Raw genomic sequence first — 21,221 nt, 5'->3', positions numbered from 1 at the left:
TCATTCAGTTTTTCCCATCCATGCGAAATATATGTGCCCACCAATGCGAATTCAAGAGGAAGACTACATCTGCAATTAAAGCGAATTATCCCTGTCATATCAACGAACTACACATGCCAGTTGAGGTGTGAAATTCATTAATGAAGAGAGCGAACTAAGGGATAAGGTTGCTGTCCATCAAAGAGCAGACTTCAGATCCAAATATTGCAGACTTAGGGTTTGTACCAGATGTCCATCAAAGAGCAGACTTTAGATCCAAATATTGCAGACTTAGGGTTTGTACCTGATTACTGTCAAAGGGGGCAGGCGTGTTAATTTGATGCTTGTGAAAGTGTAGTCTTGTGACAGACATTATCAGCACTAAGTGCAATCACTTTCAAGTACTTGAGATAAGTGTTGTTACCTTCATATGAATTCAATCCATAATCAGATCTGAGGATCTTTTCTGGCTGGGTTTTTCCTCCTAGAAGGTTTTCCCAGGGTAATTGTGTCTTGTGCTTATTTTGTTCTTTTCTTGGTTATGCTTAAAATCTGGAAAACTATAAACTATTCATTTAATCAATTTAACTAGTAATTAATTTCTGATTTTCTGAGTTTACATTAATCTGAAAGTGCTAAAATTAACATGGTATCAGAGCCAAGTTGTACAAACCGTAATCAGATCTAGCATCCTGTAGCCTAGATCTTGAACTTTTTTGCTGTCGTAAAATTGATGACAGGTTCCAAGATCGAGGAGATGTTGAAAAGGTTTGTGATGAAAGGTTTAGCATGGTCACATCTTGGTCCTGTATGCTTGAAGATTTGACTCTTCAGCGTCATTCAAGCTAAGTTTTTTTGAGTCATTGCATTCTTGACCTCAAGATATATTATAGGAAGCTTATCCAAGAAATTGAAGTATTATCGTTTGGCTGACTTAGTTCTAGGTCGTATTGATTTTATGATTCTAATTGCCTTAGTTGGTAGACTTATCTAATATAGAACATTATTTAGATATCATCATAATCTTTGATTTGCATACTCTTTTAGAACTTAGAAGGTATTCTAAATTTCTGCTTGAGTGTTGCAAGGTATTATAGATTGATCCTTCATTAATGTTTTGATTGGAATCAGGAATGTCTTGGACTCATCATTCACAGTTGTCATCTATATGACTATGATCTAAATACTTGTTATGTTCTCTGCATATGTAATTTAGATATTGTTATTATATTAAATAATATGGACTGGTTCTATTATTGACTTTTTGATTTAAAAGTTCTATGTATTCTTGTGATGAATACTTATTCCAAGTGAGCAGCTATGCTTGTTGAGTTATGTTTCTTTAATGACCTTCATTCATGACATTTTTTGTTGACTTGAATTCTACTTGACATGAATGACTTATGGAGATGTGTACAATTATGAGGAGCTAATGATTGTTTGCCTTGGCATTATTGATATAAGTATACCGACTGAGGTGTACGAATTTTATGTTCTATTAATTATGGAGATGAACTCTTAATGAATAGATCGAGATCACTTTGACTTAATATTTTGGCCTATGGGTAATTTTACTAATAGGTGTTCCTGATAGAAAAGTTTAGTTGAAAGATGATTTGCAATCTTGTTCGTAGTATGCAAGAGTTAATGCCAGCCTTGTAGTTCGTATAATATAGATCTTCTTCATGTGCTTGGTGGTTAAGAAAGAGTATAACTAATAAGTATTTTTTCATTTTTTAGAATGATGATGTTGTTAGATCAATTTTATCAATGCTCATTTGTTTTGATTCACTTCTGATTACTTTCCTCTGGACTAAACTGCAAATAGGTGAACTAATATTATGGCTGCATTCAGTCTTTGGTCTTTTCTATGTTCTTTCTTCTGATTTGAGTGAACTACTACTTTTGTTTATTGTTACACCAATGTTATAAGTTGTTCTAGTAATCATGTGTTTTAGAACACAGCTTTGAGTTGTTCTCAACCTTCAAATCTGACCAATGATGTAAAGAATGAGATCTACTAAATGTTTTATGAAAAAGTTGTGTGGCTCCTTCTTGTTTTAGAAGTGTATTAAAGATCCCTTTTGCTCTTAATGTTTTAGTGCAAACCTCTTTTTGGTTTTGTAATACCAAAGATAATGATCAACTATGGACCTTAATGGAATCTTGAATTGTAGATTCATCACTTCTCCTGTAAGAGGTTGATGGGGCACGGTTGGATGATTTGTGAGGTTTGAGTATTCTTTAATGTGCTTACTCCGTCGTCTGTTCCAAGAGATTGAATTTATATCTTGTTTTACTAACATTGCATAATGTTACTATTCATTGGCTGAAACGATTTTCTACAAATCTGTGATTCTAATTATGGTTCCTCTTTAAAAGATTTCGCAATTGATCTCTTAGGATTTTTTGTTTTCTATTGATGACATTGGATTGACAATCTTGTTGTGTAAACTCTTGATGGAAGTTATCCTCATCTTATCTCAATAATTGTGCTATGGGTCCACCTTATTGATTGAAAGATAGATGGACAAGATCCTTGAGATTAACATAAAAGATTGATTGTGCAGAAGTTAAGAGGGAGTGCCTCCTTCTGAGTTTGATATACTCTAACTTATGTTGGTTGATTACCTTTTGATTATGAGTATTAGCATGGAATTTTTGGGTCGAGCATTTTTTAATTTTTGACCTGACTTGATACTTGGCTATCAATCTGATATTGAGGATTAAGAGGAATCTGATATTGAGGTATGAAAGAGTACTTGATAAGCCTAGGGTTTTGTAATGATTCTAACCTGTTCCTTAAAGTATTTGAAATGCTAATTTTGATTCCTTATGTGGATGATCTAACTTTGACTGATAAAGATAGCCTCATGATTTAATAAAAAATAATTAGCTCAGAATTGAGATGGAAGATCTAAACCTAAAATGCATTACTTCTAGGTTAGAAGTGTGGCATGGATCTAATGAAATTATTCGAAGTCAAGTTTTCTATTGTTATGTTAGAATTATGGATTGTAAACTTATATGGAAACTAACTTAAAGAAGTTGAGTATGTCTGCAGCCAACTATGATTTTGTAGATTCATCTGAATAGAGGCAGGTTGATTGGTGAGTGCTTCAGCTAATCAAAGCTAAGCATATTGTTGCAACCAAGCATATTTTGATATTTGCAAGACACAATTGATTATGGGCTGAAGCTGCTTAGGTTCAAATTGGTCAAAAAGTGTTACGGACAAGGAAAACACTTCAAGCATTCAACCGCTGCGATCTCTTGGACTTACAGGGACAATCCTCAGTTGCATTGAGTATTATTGTAGCTAAATACATTGCTGCAAGTGTTGCATCAAGAGAAGCAGTGTGGTTTCTCAAAATTCTTGTTATGTTGTTTTGATTTATTATTAGGGTCGTATAGAGATACCTGACATTTCAGTGTTTTATGGCAGGACAATCCTGTGTTGCAGATGTTCTCACCAAGTCTCTTGAAGCTTGAGATAGACTTGGAGCTGTGGAGAACACCGCCTTGGTTGAGAGGGAGTCTCAACCTTAGTGATACATTGTGTTGTATCAAACCACCCTCTGCGGGCAATGTAAGGTGGTATTGTAATCTTCTCAGGGAGAAGAGTAATTGTTAAGCATCCTCTGCGGGCAATGTAAGATGGTATTGTAATCTTTTCAGGGAGAAGAGTAATTGTTAACCATCCTTTGCGGGCAATGTAAGGTGGATCCAGTCTATGCTTGTGTGCGAGTTGAAAGATTATATTATGTAGTTCCATTGCATGCATGTGTGCAAGATGGAAGACTACAATATTCTGATTATGTCTATTCCATTTCTTGCTTGTGTGCAAGATGGAGGATTATGTTTATTAGATTCCATTCTATGCTTGTGTGCAAGATGGAGGACTATCTTCATGTTATGCTATGAAGAGTAATGATTATGTATCTCCACTCTATGCTTGGGTGCAAGATGGAAGATTATGATGTTACATTCTTCTTTGGGAGAAAACTGAGGTTAAGGCAATGAATGATGGATATGCATGATCGATGGCATGGAAAGACTCCGTGATGTGCATGAATAATTGTGTATGTATTCATGACTTGCAAGTGTGAAAGTTTGAAGTCACCCTCCACAGACAATACAAGATGGATACTATGGGATACTTGTTGTGATCCTCTCTCAGGAATATTTGAAGTTGACAGCTAAGTTCGGATTACAATTTAAACAATGTATGTATTACATAGGGCTGGGCCCTAATCTTGTAACCTGGTTGTAAGATTATCTTTCTCCCTAATTAAGAGGGAGTGTTCATTATAATTAGGAAATGGCGGATTCCAATTGCCTTGGGCAACATTGGAATCCGCCCAAGGGGGCTAGCCCCTTTCCCAACATGCAGAGCTGGGCCCTATACCTCACAGCATCTAATAAAAGACCCCAGGCTACAAAGAAGTCTAACACGCCATCATGATAGGGCCAACCCTATCCCAATATATTTCGCATTAAATAAATTAAAAGGTTTTAATTTATAAAGCAAGCTGACATGTTTAGGAGCTAAGTCACAAGATACGACGATTTTCATGGATGACGTTCGAATTTAATCGAATTTCAAACTTCTATTAAAAAAATTGAATTTAATCGAATTTCCTCTATAAAGCACTGCTATCCGCCTCTAAACACAACTCAGCTGGTCGTGGGTTTTCTTTTTATATGCTTTGTATCTATTGGGTCATGGGTGTCTGCAACTTGTTGGGTCGCCCTCGGATTTTCTCCAACAAGGGTCGCTATTCTGATAATTTATTAGAAGTATACATATATTTAAAAATAAACAAAATTATAGAAGGCGAATTTTATCCGAATTTTTTTTCGAATTTTTCCCTTGTCGAATTTTATCCAAATTTCATGGCTGTCGAATTCGAATTCGAATTCGAACCTTGTGACTTAGTTTAGGAGTATTGCTCCACATATATATAAGCATAAACCTCACATCACAATTCACTCATTCACATCACAATTCACTCATTCAGTTTTTCCCATCCATGCGAAATATATGTGCCTACCAATGCGAATTCAAGAGGAAGACTACATCTGCAATTAAAGCGAATTATCCCTGTCATATCAGGTAACTACACATGCCAGTTGAGGTGTGAAATTCATTAATGAAGAGAGCGAACTAAGGGATAAGGTTGTTGTCCATCAAAGAGCAGACTTCAGATCCAAATATTGCAGACTTAGGGTTTGTACTTGATGTCCATCAAAGAGCAGACTTCAGATCCAAATATTGCAGACTTAGGGTTTGTACCTGATGTCCATCAAAGAGTAGACTTCATATCCAAATATTGGAGACTTAGGGTTTGTACTTGATTACTGTCAAAGGGGGCAGGCATGTTAATTTGATGTTTGTGAAAGTGTAGTCTTGTGACAGACATTATCAGCACTAAGTGCAATCACCTTCAAGTACTTGAGACAAGTGTTGTTACCTTCATATGAATTCAATCCATAATCAGATCTGAGGATCTTTTCTGGCTAGGTTTTTCCTCCTAGAAGGTTTTCCCAGGGTAATTGTGTCTTGTGCTTATTTTGTTCTTTTCTTGGTTATGCTTAAAATCTAGAAAACTATAAACTATTCATTTAATCAATTTAACTAGTAATTAAATTCTGATTTTCTGAGTTTACATTAATCAGAAAGTGCTAAAACTAACAATTATGAGTTTAATTTTAATAGTTATTTTGTTTTTTAATATATATTATATATAGTTATACTTATCTATGCTATATATTTGGTATTTTAATTTAATTTATAATTTTAGACTATAAATATGTACATATTTATAATTTTATATGTTTTTGTATAAATGAACCTAAATATATTTAGCAACATTAAATTATTTTAATAATCTTGTGGATATATTATTTATATATTAAAAAAATTTAAATTTATATAAGGCGAATTTGATGACAAATTTTTTCTCTTTGTCGAACTTCATCCGAATTTTATTGTTGCTGAACACGAACATGAACTCGAATCTGTTACATGTGTTTCCCCAAGTTACATATTGATGAAGAAAATAGGATCATACTATAGGTGCCTTTATATTATCTATGGAAATTTCAACTGTAAGTAATGATTTATAATCAATTTAGTGTTGGTAAAAAGATTTTTGTTGCCAATATTAGAATAAATGTGGACTCTTGCCCAGCAATATCAACAAAACTTCACCAACAGTTGGATAGTTTCCAAAAGGTCATGACAAGCTTACTCTACATTTGAAAGGGGCAGCTCCTTTCTATGATCTAACTAACTAAAATAATTTTGATGCTTTTAACCTGATAGCACGAAATGCAATATTCTGAAAAGCAAGTTAATCTAAAGTGAGCACAAAATTTCACGACTAGCTCCCAAAAGCAAGAAAATTTAAATTAATCATTAACAAATCACCCCCAAGCATCCTCCAATCATAAGACTGGAAATATTTGAATGATGAGCATTCCACACAATAGTAATATTTAGAAAGATAAGTTGTTACACATTCAACGTAAGAACATATAACCAAAGTTCCCAGACTCGGACTCGGCTTGGACTTGGCAAGGCCGACTCGACTCGTGACTCGGCTATGACTCGGCAAGGCCGACTTGACTCGTGACTCGGCTATGACTCGGCAACGATTCGGCAATGACTCGGCAAAATTAAAAAACCCTTGAAATTAAGAGATTTTAAACAATTTAAAATTTGTTTCATGCACCCATTATTGAATAAAGCCCAATTATAATGTGTGCTAGCTTGTTATGCCATGAAAGGCATGTTGGTAGAGTATCCACTTGTTTGGGGCTTCTGTTTAGTATTTTCTTTGGCCAAATTGAAATTTTGGGAGCACCAACATGAGACATCATGAACATCTTCACTTGGAAACTGGAAGCAGTGCTTGTGTATGGTAGCATTAAATAGTGTGCTTGTTGAACTTAGGTTTTACCTTGGGACTATAGTTGACCTTGGTCTTTCTTGGACCTCTTAGTTTTTAGGCTATATATATGTTGGATGGAAGGGGGAATTGTGAGGCCAGAAGGGTTTGAAAATATGCTCCTTAGAGACATGTCCCTTGCCAAAAATAACCTTGTGCCCCATGGGGGGATTTTTTGGGATGTGGGGACAGGTAGGAAATGTCCCCAACTCACCCCCTTTTTTCAAAATTTTAAGAAACATCCCTGTTATGAGGTACTCACACATCGCCCCATTGCAAATGAAGACCCCCACTTTTTGCTTTCTAGGGTTAGCTCTTTTAGTTTTGTTGTTGGTCGTTTTAGTGTCTTAGCCTTTGCATTGAAGGGATTGAGTTTCTCAAAGGTCATCAAATCAGGTGGATCTCCTCAAGGTGGAGTGAAGGAGGTTAGGTTAGTTGAGTGATTAGGGGTTATTTAGATCATTCCTAGGGTTTTTGTGTACTATCTGGTCACGCTTCAAGTTGCTAAATCAAACCTTGGTTGAATGCATAGTGTCCTCCTAGGTCCCGTCCCTTACATCAAGGTCAGAGTGAACTCGCCTTAAAAATCTGGAATGTCATCTTGATCCTGAAATGGCCTGAAATTTGACTAAGTCTGGAAATTTGAAGGATCCTCCAAAAACTAGATTTTGCATTATAACTCATGGAGGTCCGAAACCACTCTCAAACATCCTGACAATATATATGGAATATAACTTAAAGTATAAGAATGTCACTTATACTTAAATGTTATATTCCATATATGAATCCTGACGGAGAGACTAACTTGTCAAACAAGTCAAAACATTGACCTGTCGTGGCCGAGTCTTGGAGCTTGGACTTGGCGAGTTTTGCCATAACTCGCCGAGTCCGAGTCCCGAGTCAGCAAAACTCGCCGAGCTTGGCTCGACTCGCCAACTCGGCGAACTCGCTTGACTCGCTGCGAGTTTGGGAACTCTGCATATAACTCAGAAAATCAATGACCCATTCATCATTCTCCTTTGTATTTTTCTCTTCCCAAAAATAGAGCTCACATTCTCATATGACAGGTAATAATGAAAAATGTATGGAAAAATCTGACAACTTCCAGAATTACAAAGCTTTTTTTGATTCTATTTGATCCATCGATAACATAAATTGCCAAAAGATCTTTCCTACAAAGCTTGCCCAGCTATTTATAAGAAAATAATATGAAAGTGTCCTTGTAATTGAATCTTGAATTTTAAGAAAGAAATAGATTTAGTAAATGAAAATTATGTTCCATCTACTAAAAGCAAATAATTGAGATTCATTTTTCCATGTCCGTTTCAACATTCTTCTCTAACTCAGATGCTTTAACTTTTGATTGTGCTTTGGCTGATATGAAACATATCTTCATTCTGTAGCTCCTGTACCTGGCAATCATAGGGGCAATAGCCTTCCCATTTTGCACTATTGTGTTGTTAAAACCTATGTTACCCTAAGTTTCTAGGATGAGGGGATGTTTCCAAGTCCTCGATTTTTTGAGCCATTTTTGGGGATGGCCAGGGGACGGCAAAGGTGATTACTATATAAAAAAATAGGGAAAACTTAAAATATATAGGGAAATTTTAAATATTCATATGAAAACATGGATTAAGCATGCATATATACATTATAGAACCTTGACATATAACTTTTGTGCTAAGTTGAGAGATCACATGATAGTCAAAGTCATTAGCAAAACTCAAGCCTTAGTTAAATTTGCTTTCAGAATTCATAATTCTGGAGGAAGTGTGTGAGATTAGTGGATGTGATGTCCCCATCTTAGTTTTAAGCTAACTTTAATAAGTGTAAGTTCTGGGGTGGCAGCCCTGAATCTCTAATTAGTAGTAGTTTAGGAATAAAGATTAGAAACCGTGAAGTCTTATAAATAAGGCGGTTTCGATAACATTAGCTTTCTTATACCTTAGAACAAAATAAGACAATGGAGATGATAGAATAACATTACCACAGATTCATGAGAAGGTAAGTTGTAGTCATACCTTCAAGGGGAAGAGCTTTGTTGATAAACCTCCATACTCCTACATGAAATAGTTAGCATCATAAAATAAAGACTTGGAAGCATCTCTGGAACAATGGAGGAATCTAAAGGATACGCATCTGCCAAAAATGAGTATTACGATTATCTGCACACCTGCCCACAATCATACCATTCCATACATGAATCCTAAAAGATTAATGCCTAAGATGATATGGTCACGAGCAGACCATCTACGGATGAAGTGCATCATCATAATATGGTCCCAATTATACATACAAATCTGACTGAAGTTAATCCAATTATATGATCGAGAAATTTGATGGAATGGGATCCACCATGATATAGATCAAGGCACGTAGCTTTTCCACTATTAGATTAGGAGAATTTGATAATTTTAACAACATCGAATCATTAATTAGTGACCTCCTTACAATATCGGTATAATAATGACATCAAGCATGATTAAGGAGGTAAACTGATTACGTTAACTAAACAATCGGTTAAGATATTGAAGCGATGCAATTACAACATATCCCATAATTCCAAGAGACACATCCAACCAATGGAGCAAATATATAATTGCATTTATTCCTTCCCAAGGTAGCATAGTTGAATATTATCTATTCTTGCTTGTATCCTGTGGGATAAGCTCAGTCTGAGCACGTACTTCCCATCCAGAACCGGTTTGTAATGTCCCCTTCTCAGTGATGTGCATTCAGTGGTCCATTGGCTTATTCCGGAAACCCGTAGGCTATTAGGAGAGGAGAGTTAGGGTTTCCAATTTTTGTGGAGTTTTGGATGAGCTTTTTAGGGTTTGTCAGGAGGGAATTCTTTAGTTCCGCTTATGGTTTCCTTCTGGGTTTTCCATGAACTCCAAGGTGGGATAACATACATTTGATTCTTTGGTGAAGTTAGAACTTACTATTTTTCAGTGTTCCACGGGGACGCGTCCCCCCCCTTTTTGGGTGCGTCCCCCCGTCAAAGACGTCTCGGGGACGGGGGGACGGGGACGTGACGTCCCTCGCCGTCCCGCCACTGCCACCCAAACGCCGCTGGGACGTGGAGACGTCCCCCCGTCTCCGCATTTCCGCGTCTCCCAGGGAGACGTGGAGACGTCTGGGCGTCTTCGTGGGAGACGCCTGGGCGTCTCCCACGTTCCCACGCGAAAAAAGACACTTTTTAAAGTTTTTTTAAAACATGTGCCTTTTGGGGGGGGTTAATGGGTAACCCTAATTGGACGTGGGCCCCACCCTACCCCCCAAAACAACACAAAAGCATGTTTATTTTGGATTTCACTCTCATTTTGGAAAACTGATTTTTTTTCCAGCAACTTGAAGAGGAGGAAATACTTGAAGAAGATTGATTGAAGGGGTGAGAAAAGTGATTGCAAGCGTGATAGGAGCTAGAAGAAGCAAGAAGAAGAGGAAGAAGAAGATTCTTCTACATTTTGGAGAGATTTTTCAAGCACAAGGTAGGGTTTTTCAACTTCTTCTTGTTTTTTTTTTGTTTTACTTTCTGATTTTCATTGTTCTATGTCATTTTTGGTTTTTTTTTCCCTATTCATCTCAAGACTCAAAATGAGATTTGATGTTGAATCTTGAGGGCATCATTTTGCCCTCAAGATTCAACATCAAATCTCATTTTGAGATGAATAGGAAAAAAATTTAAAAATATATTGTTAAACAAGGCTGATTTTATTTTTATTTTTATTTTGTGAAATGCAGTGTCAATTTCACAATGAGCTCCCAAGGCATGAGTGAAGATGACATGGAAATCCATTCTCATAGTGAGAATGATTCAGAATATGAACCTGAAAATGAGGGGGGTGACCATGGGGCTGATCTTGGAGCCCAATCTAGTTCTATGGCAAGTGCACCAGCTAGTACAGGTTGCCCTTCAGAGTTGTTGGCACCATATGCTAGGGGTCATTTTGATCCTAAGTCTCCTCTAAAACAGTTTGCTTCACGAATATCAGTACAAGGCACTGCATCACATTGAAGTGGGGGAACAAGGAAGTGGAAGTGCAATATTTGTGACAGAGAATGGTTCGGTAGCATTAACAGGGTGAATGCACACTTTCTGTTTTGGAGAGGAAAAGGCGTGAAACATTGTAAGTTTTTGGAGGAACCCAAAAATATACAGTACAAAATTGAGTTTAACAGGCTTTGGGGGGTTCCAGATGACACAAATATTTCAATGCCTACTACTTTGTCTGCTAGGGCATCACTTCACGACAACCAGAATGTGCCAGTGCCACATACTTCTCATGCTTCGCAGGCGGGAGGAATGATGTTTGGATCTCTATCTACTTCCACTTCTACTGCTGCCAGGGCTGGGAAACGTAGGTTGCATACACCACAGAGCAACCCCATTGCTGATATGTTTAATGTGCAGCTGAGAGATGAGATAGATGAGTCCATTGGCAATTTCTTCTTTGCCAATGGCATTCCATTTCATGTTACACGGTCTCATTATAGGAAGATGATGGATATGGTGGCCAAGGGAGGACCATCTTATGTGCCACCAGGGGAGACGAAAATGAGGACCTCGATCTTGGATAAAAGCTATTCCAAGATCAATATTTTGATGGAGAAGATGAAGGCATGTTGGGTGGCGTCGGGGTGCAGCATAGTTATGGATGGGTGGACGAACATTAGCCATCGTCCACTCATCAATGTCATGGTCACATGTGCAGAGGGCCCATACTTCCTTAGAGCAGTTGATTGTATAGGGCATCGTAAAGATGCTGATTTCCAGTTTCAGGTTCTCAGGGAGGCTATTGAGGAGGGTGGGCCACAAAATGTGGTCCAAGTAGTGATAGATGCAGCTTATGTGTGTAGAGCAGCAGGGAGACTCGTTGAGGCAGCCTATAGACACATTTGGTGGACCCCATGTTGTGTGCATGCCATGAACAATGCACTCAAGGACATGGGGAAGATTGACTGGATTAGAGGAGTGGTCACCGATGCGAGAGATGTGCAGATGTTTATCTGCAACCACCACACTTCACATGCACTCTTTAGGATCTTTGCGAAGGAGGAGTTCTTGAAACTAGTTGAGACTAGATATGCATCCTATTTCATTCTCTTGGAGAGAATGATTGAGTTGCAAGAGGCATTGCAACTCATGGTTATGACTAATGAGTGGAATAGGTGGGCTGAGGCCAAGACAGAGCAGGGGAGAAGGGTGAAGGAGATAGTGAAGAGTGATGTGTTTTGGACTGATGCGAAATACATTGTCTCCATCATTTCTCCAGTATTCCAGGTGATCAGATATGGGGATGGGGATGCACCTAACCTTGGAGAGGTGTATGAGTGCATTGACTCTATGCTTGACCAGATGAGGGCTGCTGTGCGAGTGAAGGACCCCTCTCTAGCATTCTACAATGAGCAAATCCGGCCTATCATTCAGAGTAGATGGGACAAGTTGAACACTCCTTTGCATATGGCTGCCTTTGCCTTGAATCCTAAGTGGTACAAGGCTAGACCGGGTAGAATGACACCGATTGAGGATGATGAGGTGAAGGCGGGTTTCTTTAGGTGCATAGAGAAGATGTTTGATTCCAGAGATGCTGGCACAATGCGCACTGAGTGGGGAAGATTTGCCACTCTTAGAGGTTATTTAGATGCGGCAAAGATGGATATAGACACTATGGCATAGGAGGACCCACTTTTGTGGTGGACTTGTTGTGGCCCGAAATCTTTGACCACCACTCTAGCCATCCGTCTGCTATCCTAGGTTTCCAGTTCTTCAGCTGCTGAGAGGAACTGGTCTACATATAGCTTCATCCACTCTCTTAAGAGGAACAGACTTACCTCTAAGAGAGCAGAGAAGCTTGTGGCTGTACACAGTGCTTTGCGTCTCATAGACCGCAAGACACTCGTGTACAAGGAGAGTCCAGCGGCACGATGGGATGTAGAGCCAGAGGAGCCTTCACAGATTGATGAGGATGATCCTACCACTTCAGATACAGGGCTAGTTGGTGTGAGCTTGAGGGACCTTGATCTTCAAGAGTCCAGCAGTTCCAGTGAGGAGGAGTTCGCAGATGATTAGAGGCCTCCATTAGCTACATTTTGAGTTTTGTCATTTTGTCTTTGATTCTAGTCTCTTTTGTAATGCTATTGCTACACATATTTGTATTTGGCTACTCATTGTAATGATGAATTATGTAATCATCTTTATTATTATAGACTTTGCAATGGCATCAGATATTTGTATTTTCGTTTTCCTTTTTCGATATTCATATGATAGAAATGAGAAATCTCCAATTTGACAATTTCATTTGTCAAATTTTATTTAGCATTTAGCAATTAGTATTACTAATCTAAGTAATATTGGTATTTCCTATAGTTTCATTTGAAATCTAATTCTTATACTGTTATACTGTTATACATCTTTTCAAAACTAGTTTTTCAAGTACTATATGTATATATATGAGCACCACCACCCCGCCACCACCCCGCCACCCCCCCGCCGCCGTCCCCCCGCCGTCCCCTCGCCGTCCCCAAATTTAGGCCCTTGGTCCCCCCGTCCCGGAAACGCGTCCCCCTCGTCCCCCCGTCCCCCGTCCCCAATGCCCGTGGAACACTGCTATTTTTAGTAAGTTAGGGTTCGGGTGTTTGGATGATGCACTTCTACTAAGCTTTCCAAGCTCTTTCTCTGGGTGCAAAGATCATGTTTTTCGGAACAATGTTTCTTGACTTACTATTTTTAGTAAGTGGCTGTGTTGAGCATTTCTCTTTTTAGCAGTCTCGGACAGGGTCCCGACTCAACACAGTTCAGTGGTCTTCATTGCACAGCTTCATCCTTGACTTTGGTATTGATCAGTATTGGAGTTATAAGTTATTTAATTAAATATTAATTCCTTATCCTAAGGTTTAATATTTAATTATTTTATTACTGATTATTTGTATTGTGGGCAACTTAGGGGAAAATATTTATCTGCCATCTATATTGTTATTTTCCAAAGTTAGGCGTGGAATTTGAAGAATGCCTTAAGTTATTGTTTGAGGACTTAGGCAAGTTCGAACTTGTCTAATTATTGATTAATTACAATTTGGGTGCCCACTTTGGTTATGAAATGAAATGTAAATTGGATGCCATGTGATAGTGAAATGAAATGCAATGAGATTTGGGCGAATTTGGGAGCAATTACATTTGAATTTCAGAAGGAAAAATCTATAAATACAGGTGCTTGGCTTCTCATTTGGCATCTTGTGAAATTGCATCGTTATGTTGCGGGTTTGGCGATTGAGCTTTGAAGTGTGGCTTCCTAGCTAAGTCTCAATTTCGTACTTGGGAGATTGTACCTAGCTGTGTTCTTGTATTTCTAGTGCTGTTAGAGAGTATTTTGCAGATTGTGGAGTGTTCTTGTATGATTTTGGAGTGTTTTCTTGCTGCTGGTCGCGGAGTTGCTGAAACCAATTTTCGCTCATACCTCTTGGCCAAGTGATTCTTTTATTCTAGGTATTGGCTCTTTGGTTTTCTATGTGCTAGGCGATGGCTTTTGTAAGTGTTCAGCTTTGAACTTTGAGTATTCAATTTTATTTTGCATATCGAACTTCCTAGCCTAGGCGCCATCCTTTGGGTGAGCTTTTGGAAGCAAGTTGTGGTGTTTTGGATTTATAGAGGTCACTTTTCTGCTTGTGCTTGGTCATTTCTGATATATTAGCAGTTTGGGAGTGTTTGGGGGTGTTATGTGTGAGTTGTGAGTGAGTTTTATGCATTTTAGTGTCTCTTGGTGTTGCTGGTTGTGCATTTCTAGCTTGCTGTCATAAATTACAGATTTCCAGAAGTTGGCTTTTGGGTGTGCATTTCGAAGTGTGAGTAGATTAGTTGATTTGGGTGTGATTTGGGTGAGTTTGGAGAGAGATGTGACCATTTCATAGTTTCTTGAAGCTGCTGGTCTGCGTGTTATTGATCCTAGAATTTCATAATTACATGTTGAAGGGTCTTTTGGGAGTTAGTAATTGTTTGGAGATATTTATCAGCATTGGACAGCATTACTTCTCTATTCTATCTCTCTATTTCTATATTGTAAGGTTAAGTAGTAGTACTACTAACCATTTCTGGAGTGTTGCTTGCCCACTACATAAGTGGAAGAGGTTGGCCATGTCACTTATCTTAGTTTGTAATAATGTCCTCCCGTTGATTAAGCGGTGGAGTTGATAGTAATCTTTATTTTTGTCCTCCCACTGAGTAAGTGGTTGAGCGATATTGTCCTCCCGCTGAAATATGTGATAGAGTGATTGTTTTTATATATAAGTCCTCTTGCTGCATAAGTGTTAGAATGATTGCTTTCAGTTTCTTGTTGTTTTCCTTGGTTGGTTTACTGCCAAAAGGTTTAGTTTCTATCCTGCTGTATAAGCAAAAGGGGCTGGCTTGCCGCCCGTGCATTGTAATTTTTCAGTTGGGTTTTGGTGCTAACGATCCCCGGAACACCGTATGCTTTCACCCTCCCAGATTGGGCTCTCGGTAAACAAAAAGTGGAAGGGTTCCTTTTCAGTTATTTTGGATTATTTCTCTTACCTTAATGGGTTACTGTGTTTGATCTGTTAATCTTACTGCAAAAATAAAAAGAATTTAAGGGGAATATTACATGGTTGCAGTGATTACATTCTAAATCCAACGAGGCAACCATCGAATGCAAGCAATTTACATTACAAATCAGAAATGACATCCTTCACAATTATCGTGAAACATACAAGGCCAAAAGCCAAATATCGTAGTACGTCTTGAAGCGATCAATTATCAGACACAGATCGTATCACTGCATAGCCAGTACAGTTCAGAATATAACCATTGCTTATTCTGGACCAGCATATTAGATATAGCATAAATATTCATTCTTATCAGATTGATAAGGGACATCTACTATAAATACAAATATCTGATCCATTGTATCAGAGCTATAATTGCAGATTCTTATTATTTAAAGTATCAATTTGTATAGCAGATCATATCTACCATTATCATTATAAGCAACATCTTCTATCATATTTCTCAGTTTCAAGTCATTTTCTTAGAAAGAAGACTGTTAATTAAAGCATTAGTTAATTGTTCCAAGTTCACAAGTTGTCCTAAAACGGTACATCACAGTGGGAATTTGCATTGTTGTTGCTGTCATATAAAAGAGGTCAGATTAAGTCATTTTCTTAGAAAGAAGACTTTTAATTAAAGCATTAGTTAATTGTTCCAAGTTCACAAGTTGTCCTAAAACGGTACATCACAGTGGGAATTTGCATTGTTGTTGCTGTCATATAAAAGAGGTCAGATTGCATTTTTTCCGAAATAGGTGGTTCTTTCTCTGGACTATATTTCTGTTCATTTATATGTCTTTGAATATCACTGTTATATCAATTGCATTAAACAAGCAAAACTGCCATATATGCAAACCTTGAACATACTGAACAGCAGTATTAAAAATTACATATGATCAGAAATAAGGTGTTTTAGTGTGAAAATTTGGTGTATTGGGAAAGGGGATGTTCCTTTTTTTCTTTGCATCAAAAGGCGACAGCCTGGGAATGCCTGAAAAAATCCCGGGGATGCGTCCCCTAGTAACCTTGGCTAAAATAGATTTTGCAAAATGTGAAAGCTTTCTGAGCATCTTCATCTTTCTTGTTAAAGTTTTCAATTTCCTTTATTGATTCCCATCCTCCATCTTTTCTTCCTTTATCCATATACCCTTTCAAATGAACTCCCTTTTATATCTCATGTTTGAGAGAGTCACAACTCTTCCTTTCATGCTTTCTGCCCTTTCATTAAACTTAAAAATATTATTATTTTATTTTTTCATATTTTAAATTTTATTATTATTCTTTATTATTCAATCATATTTCAAAAAGGGGACATTACAGATGTTATGCACTTTTTGGTAATTAAAGTCATTAATTTACTGAGGAATAGTTTGAATGCTTGTACGTTCTATATTGTCACTCATTGGCCCATTGCTTCCCCAGCCTGAACTTAGATTAAAAAAATTGAAGATTGGTACATTGGTTTTCATTTTCACAAATTTCCTTATAGCTTCCATCTGTTCCATGGGTTTTGTCACTGGCTATATTAATTGTTAATATCCTCAAAGAATTCATGTATGCTTTTCTAATATTGGCATTATTTCTTCTTCGAAGTCTGCACAAATGTCATCTTGACATGGTTGTACATTGCTGTAAAAAACAGCATGTGATGATGTGTTTTTCACTTTGAAACAGGTATTGCTGATTACTCTTCAGAGTCCACTCATAGGAGAACAAGGGTAAATGTTGTTTTATGTTCTGCTTGATTTTTTCTCAAACTATGTTATAACATGGTTTGATTCCAATGCAAATAAGGAAAATGTACTTGTGTTATGAATGAATTTGTGCAATTCATTTGTATCTTAATGTTTATCAGATAATAATGCATATGAAAGTAACAATATTAATATCATTTTTTTTTTGAATGTTGTGAAATCGACAGTAGTAATCATTATTGTTTGAACTTGCCTCCTTATTTATTCTAAGTAATATAAAGTTGATATGCAAGGTTCAAGACAGCTAATTTCTATTGTGATATTCAATTTATAAATTTGAGGACTTGCTTCAATACGAGTTCAATAGTTATGGTCTCTTTAGGAATAATAAGAAGTAATTATTATAAAATAGTAACAGTTCACTTATGAAAATCATTTATTGCAATCTGTGGTTTTTCTATAAGGGATAAAAGCTATGGAGTGTGCCTTGAAACATAATACTCTTTCAAGGGGATTCAACTTATTAGTGCTTGATACAGTAGTAGAGACTGAAATCATATTGTTTACCTGTTACCATGCAAATAAATTTGTTTATTTTTGACAGGCTGGGGGATAAGGTTTCAACACAACTCTTTTCCTTGTTTGACTCTATACCGTCATCTGTGAAGAGTGTAAGTGAATTCTTGTAAACTAAACCTTGCAAATATTTTGACTTTACATTTCTCAATGATTGCATTAAGGATTACTTTATTTAGGCACAACATCAGCTTTCTTGCTATAAACTAGAATAATAAATGGAAAAGTAAAAATGACCTTACAAGAATGACTTGTAGATCCAAGTACTAAAAATGGAATAGTGAACAAATGGTATAACAGAGTTTTTAAACTTGGGACACCAATGTTAAAATTGAAGTTCGGTAATTTTCAAGTGAATAGAATAAGTATTTAAGGAGAAATCGGAAAAGAGATCATGAGTGATTATAACCTAAAATCGATAGATTGTAGATATGTCAGTATAGAGCATAGTTGTGAGATTCAGCATGTGTTGAGGAGCAATCACCGAGTCATTCTCCAAATCAAGCTCAGCGTGTCAAAAAAAAGCACAATATTTTAAAAGATTGCCAAGATTTTCCCAAGCCTTTTCAACGAGTCCATGTTCCAGTCTGAAAATTGCCAAGTGCTCGCTAAGTTCAAGTCTTATAATTATGGTATAGACAAATCCATATAATACATTTTAGAAATATCTATGGAAAAGGGAGGTTTCTATATGAAAGGAACTTACAATAAAGGAAAGAGATGTGGGAACTTACAATAAAGGAAAGAGATGTGGGGCTATGGATTCCAAGACTCTCTTAATAATAACAAAAGAACAGAAATAAGAAAGAAATTATATTATATCTCATGGAGTTTTCATTGAGAATCTCCAGGAATGACCTGTGAGGGAGCATCCATACATCCCATGGAGTTATTTCACTGAGAAATTTAAGAGAAGATAAGAAGCAAATAAAATTTGGGTCGGATTGATATCAAACAAACCTTAGACACGTCATAGAATCAACAGCGCATACTGAGGCATGTGGTATACGGTCTATCCGCTGCAGATTTGTGACTGGAGTTGTCCAGAATTCATGAAATTAATAATAATAGATATCAGGTGAGTGTTCTCTCGCTGGAATTACGAGTGGAAACTCATTCTGCATGGCCTGTAGGGGGAAGGAGCTCCCAGAAAGGAGTTTCTACAGCTGTGTGAGGATAAAAACATAATGTTTAGAATCCTCCTATTGACATCACAACCTAGCATTGATAAAAATACTTTGTGGTAGTCCTTGACAATGTAGACTTATGTCAGGTCTCTGGAGTAGAATAATGTGCATTGAAATGAAAGCAGTTCTTGCTCTCCATCTTATGTACTAGGCAAGCATGCTTCTTATATTGTTTAGTACTTGCTTCCTGCTATTCACTTTTCATATCATTGATGTTCTTATTTGAGATTCTTACTCTAAAAATGTGTTGTGATCTAAAAATGGTACCTTAGGAGTTTCCTGCCTAATATCTGTTACTGAGTAATTTTTAGTTTTGTAACGTGTTATTCACTTTGCAAAATTTACATGGTGCCTGAAACACTGCAGAACATGGTACAATGGTTAAGGACATATCCAAAAGATATCTTTGGTGGGCGGTTTGTGAGGGGTATTCAGAAATACATCTCTAACAGGTTTTTGAATTCTTATTTGACAGCTGTTCTATGATTTCATCCTTGGACTATATTTTACTTGCAAGCCAAATAGGATTTCATGAGTATGATGATTTATTGTGTTTGGTAAATTATTTAATTCCTTTTCAGGAAGGATGCATTGGATGTAAGGGAAGAAATACCTCGTGATATTGCTTCAGCAGTAAAGGTTAGATCACTTAAAAAATCCACAAATTTACACCCTCTAGTGTTTTTGCATTGAATGTACATTATTCTTCGATTGCACTTTTTAACCAGCAAAAGTTGTAGGTGTTGTCAATTTTGAATGAAGCCAACAATCTGGAGAATTTGATACCTTTTAAGGAGTTCTACAATCATGCAGTATGTGATAATACAAGTTTGAAGGTATAATTTTCTTTAACATTTTACCATGGCCTTGAAACTCTGATCACTGTTCTAGTTTATCATTAGCTTTTCTCAATCATTTTTTAATCTCATATAGAGAAAGCTAAACTTAACATATTCAATTATTAAATTACATCCTGATAGTTTTATACATGTATGTGCATGCAACTTGCAAGCATTTTGTGACTTCACATTTCCTTATTCATTCAATATTCTGTGAATTTATGTTACTGCTCAATAAATATGATTCACTGGCATCATTTGACATATGAATTTTCTCGAGAAAGCTAAACTTAACATATTCAATTATTAAATTACATCCTGATAGTTTTATACATGTATGTGCATGCAACTTGCAAGCATTTTGTGACTTCACATTTCCTTATTCATTCAATATTCTGTGAATTTATGTTACTGCTCAATAAATATGATTCACTGGCATCATTTGACATATGAATTTTCTCTCATGTGTACATGCTATAACTGAATTCTCTGTTAAGGGATATTGTAGAATACTCCTCCTTTTAACATATATCTAAACCTAGACAAGCCACTGCCTGATAGAATAATGGTAGAAAGGGATGGAATAGATCTGGATAAATTGATAGACTCCGAGAATATTCCCTTCTGCTCCAGTATCTTTGATAAGGATGGTCACTTAGCTAGGATATATTCTTCCTGATATAGCCAAGAGAAACCAGCGGAACACAAAGCTGATTCAGATTTTCAGCTCGAACAGTAGGATGAAGGGAAACCTCTTCAACCTGCAGAAAGAAATGGTGGATTGAGATAAGTGTCCAAATTACAAGTTTGCATCTGAATCAATTTCCTACCTTGTTATTTAATGTTCACATCGAAGGACAAGGGTTACATTATTTTCAGATGGACAAGGATAATCTTCTATATGACAACAATCAATGGATGCATTCTTTGACTCTAGGATTTGTAAAGTTATTTCAATTTCAATTAAAGAACAAGTTATGAATTATGAATGCTATATATGGATATGAGGAATTATGTCAATGTCTAATAATTCTGATTTTTATCTGCAGGTCTGAAGGAGAGAGATCATTTAATATTTTCTATGTCTTCTCCAAATGAATTCAATTGGCATATATATCATTTAGGCAACCGGTCAATTGGTGTATTGACTGGTCATGCCTTAGGCATGACCGATCAATGCACCCATTGATCGGTGCCTTTACAATTATACCATTAACACAATGCTGATTATCGGTTCAAAAACCCCTGATAGCATATTGTAATATCATAATATAATGACTGATCAATATAATGAATCAGTTCATATAAACACCGATGATTCAAAGTGCACGATGTATATAATCCAACTGGTGCATTTGTTAACCAATATTAATGCCAAATGAAGCGGTGTATTCATTAAACCCGATAACAAATATGCCCGATATAATTAAGCCC

General features: G+C 36.8%; 1 protein-coding gene across 5 annotated transcripts in view; it reads left to right on the top strand.

Annotated features, from left to right (window-relative positions):
• LOC131066540 (uncharacterized) overlaps positions 1-21,221 on the top strand; it is a 275,016-nt gene that overhangs the window by 131,817 nt on the left and 121,978 nt on the right. For all 5 annotated transcript variants that reach the window (XM_058001323.2, XM_058001322.2, XM_058001321.2 and 2 more), the window contains 5 exons: positions 17,166-17,209; positions 17,790-17,856; positions 19,315-19,400; positions 19,530-19,587; positions 19,689-19,784. In XM_058001323.2, the coding sequence (XP_057857306.1) occupies positions 17,166-17,209; positions 17,790-17,856; positions 19,315-19,400; positions 19,530-19,587; positions 19,689-19,784 (351 nt within the window). The remainder of the gene's footprint in view (positions 1-17,165; positions 17,210-17,789; positions 17,857-19,314; positions 19,401-19,529; positions 19,588-19,688; positions 19,785-21,221) is intronic.

Source organism: Cryptomeria japonica, chromosome 3 (genome assembly GCF_030272615.1).
Source record: "Cryptomeria japonica chromosome 3, Sugi_1.0, whole genome shotgun sequence".
NCBI lineage: Eukaryota > Viridiplantae > Streptophyta > Pinopsida > Cupressales > Cupressaceae > Cryptomeria > Cryptomeria japonica.
This window is presented reverse-complemented; position numbering and strand designations above follow the sequence as displayed.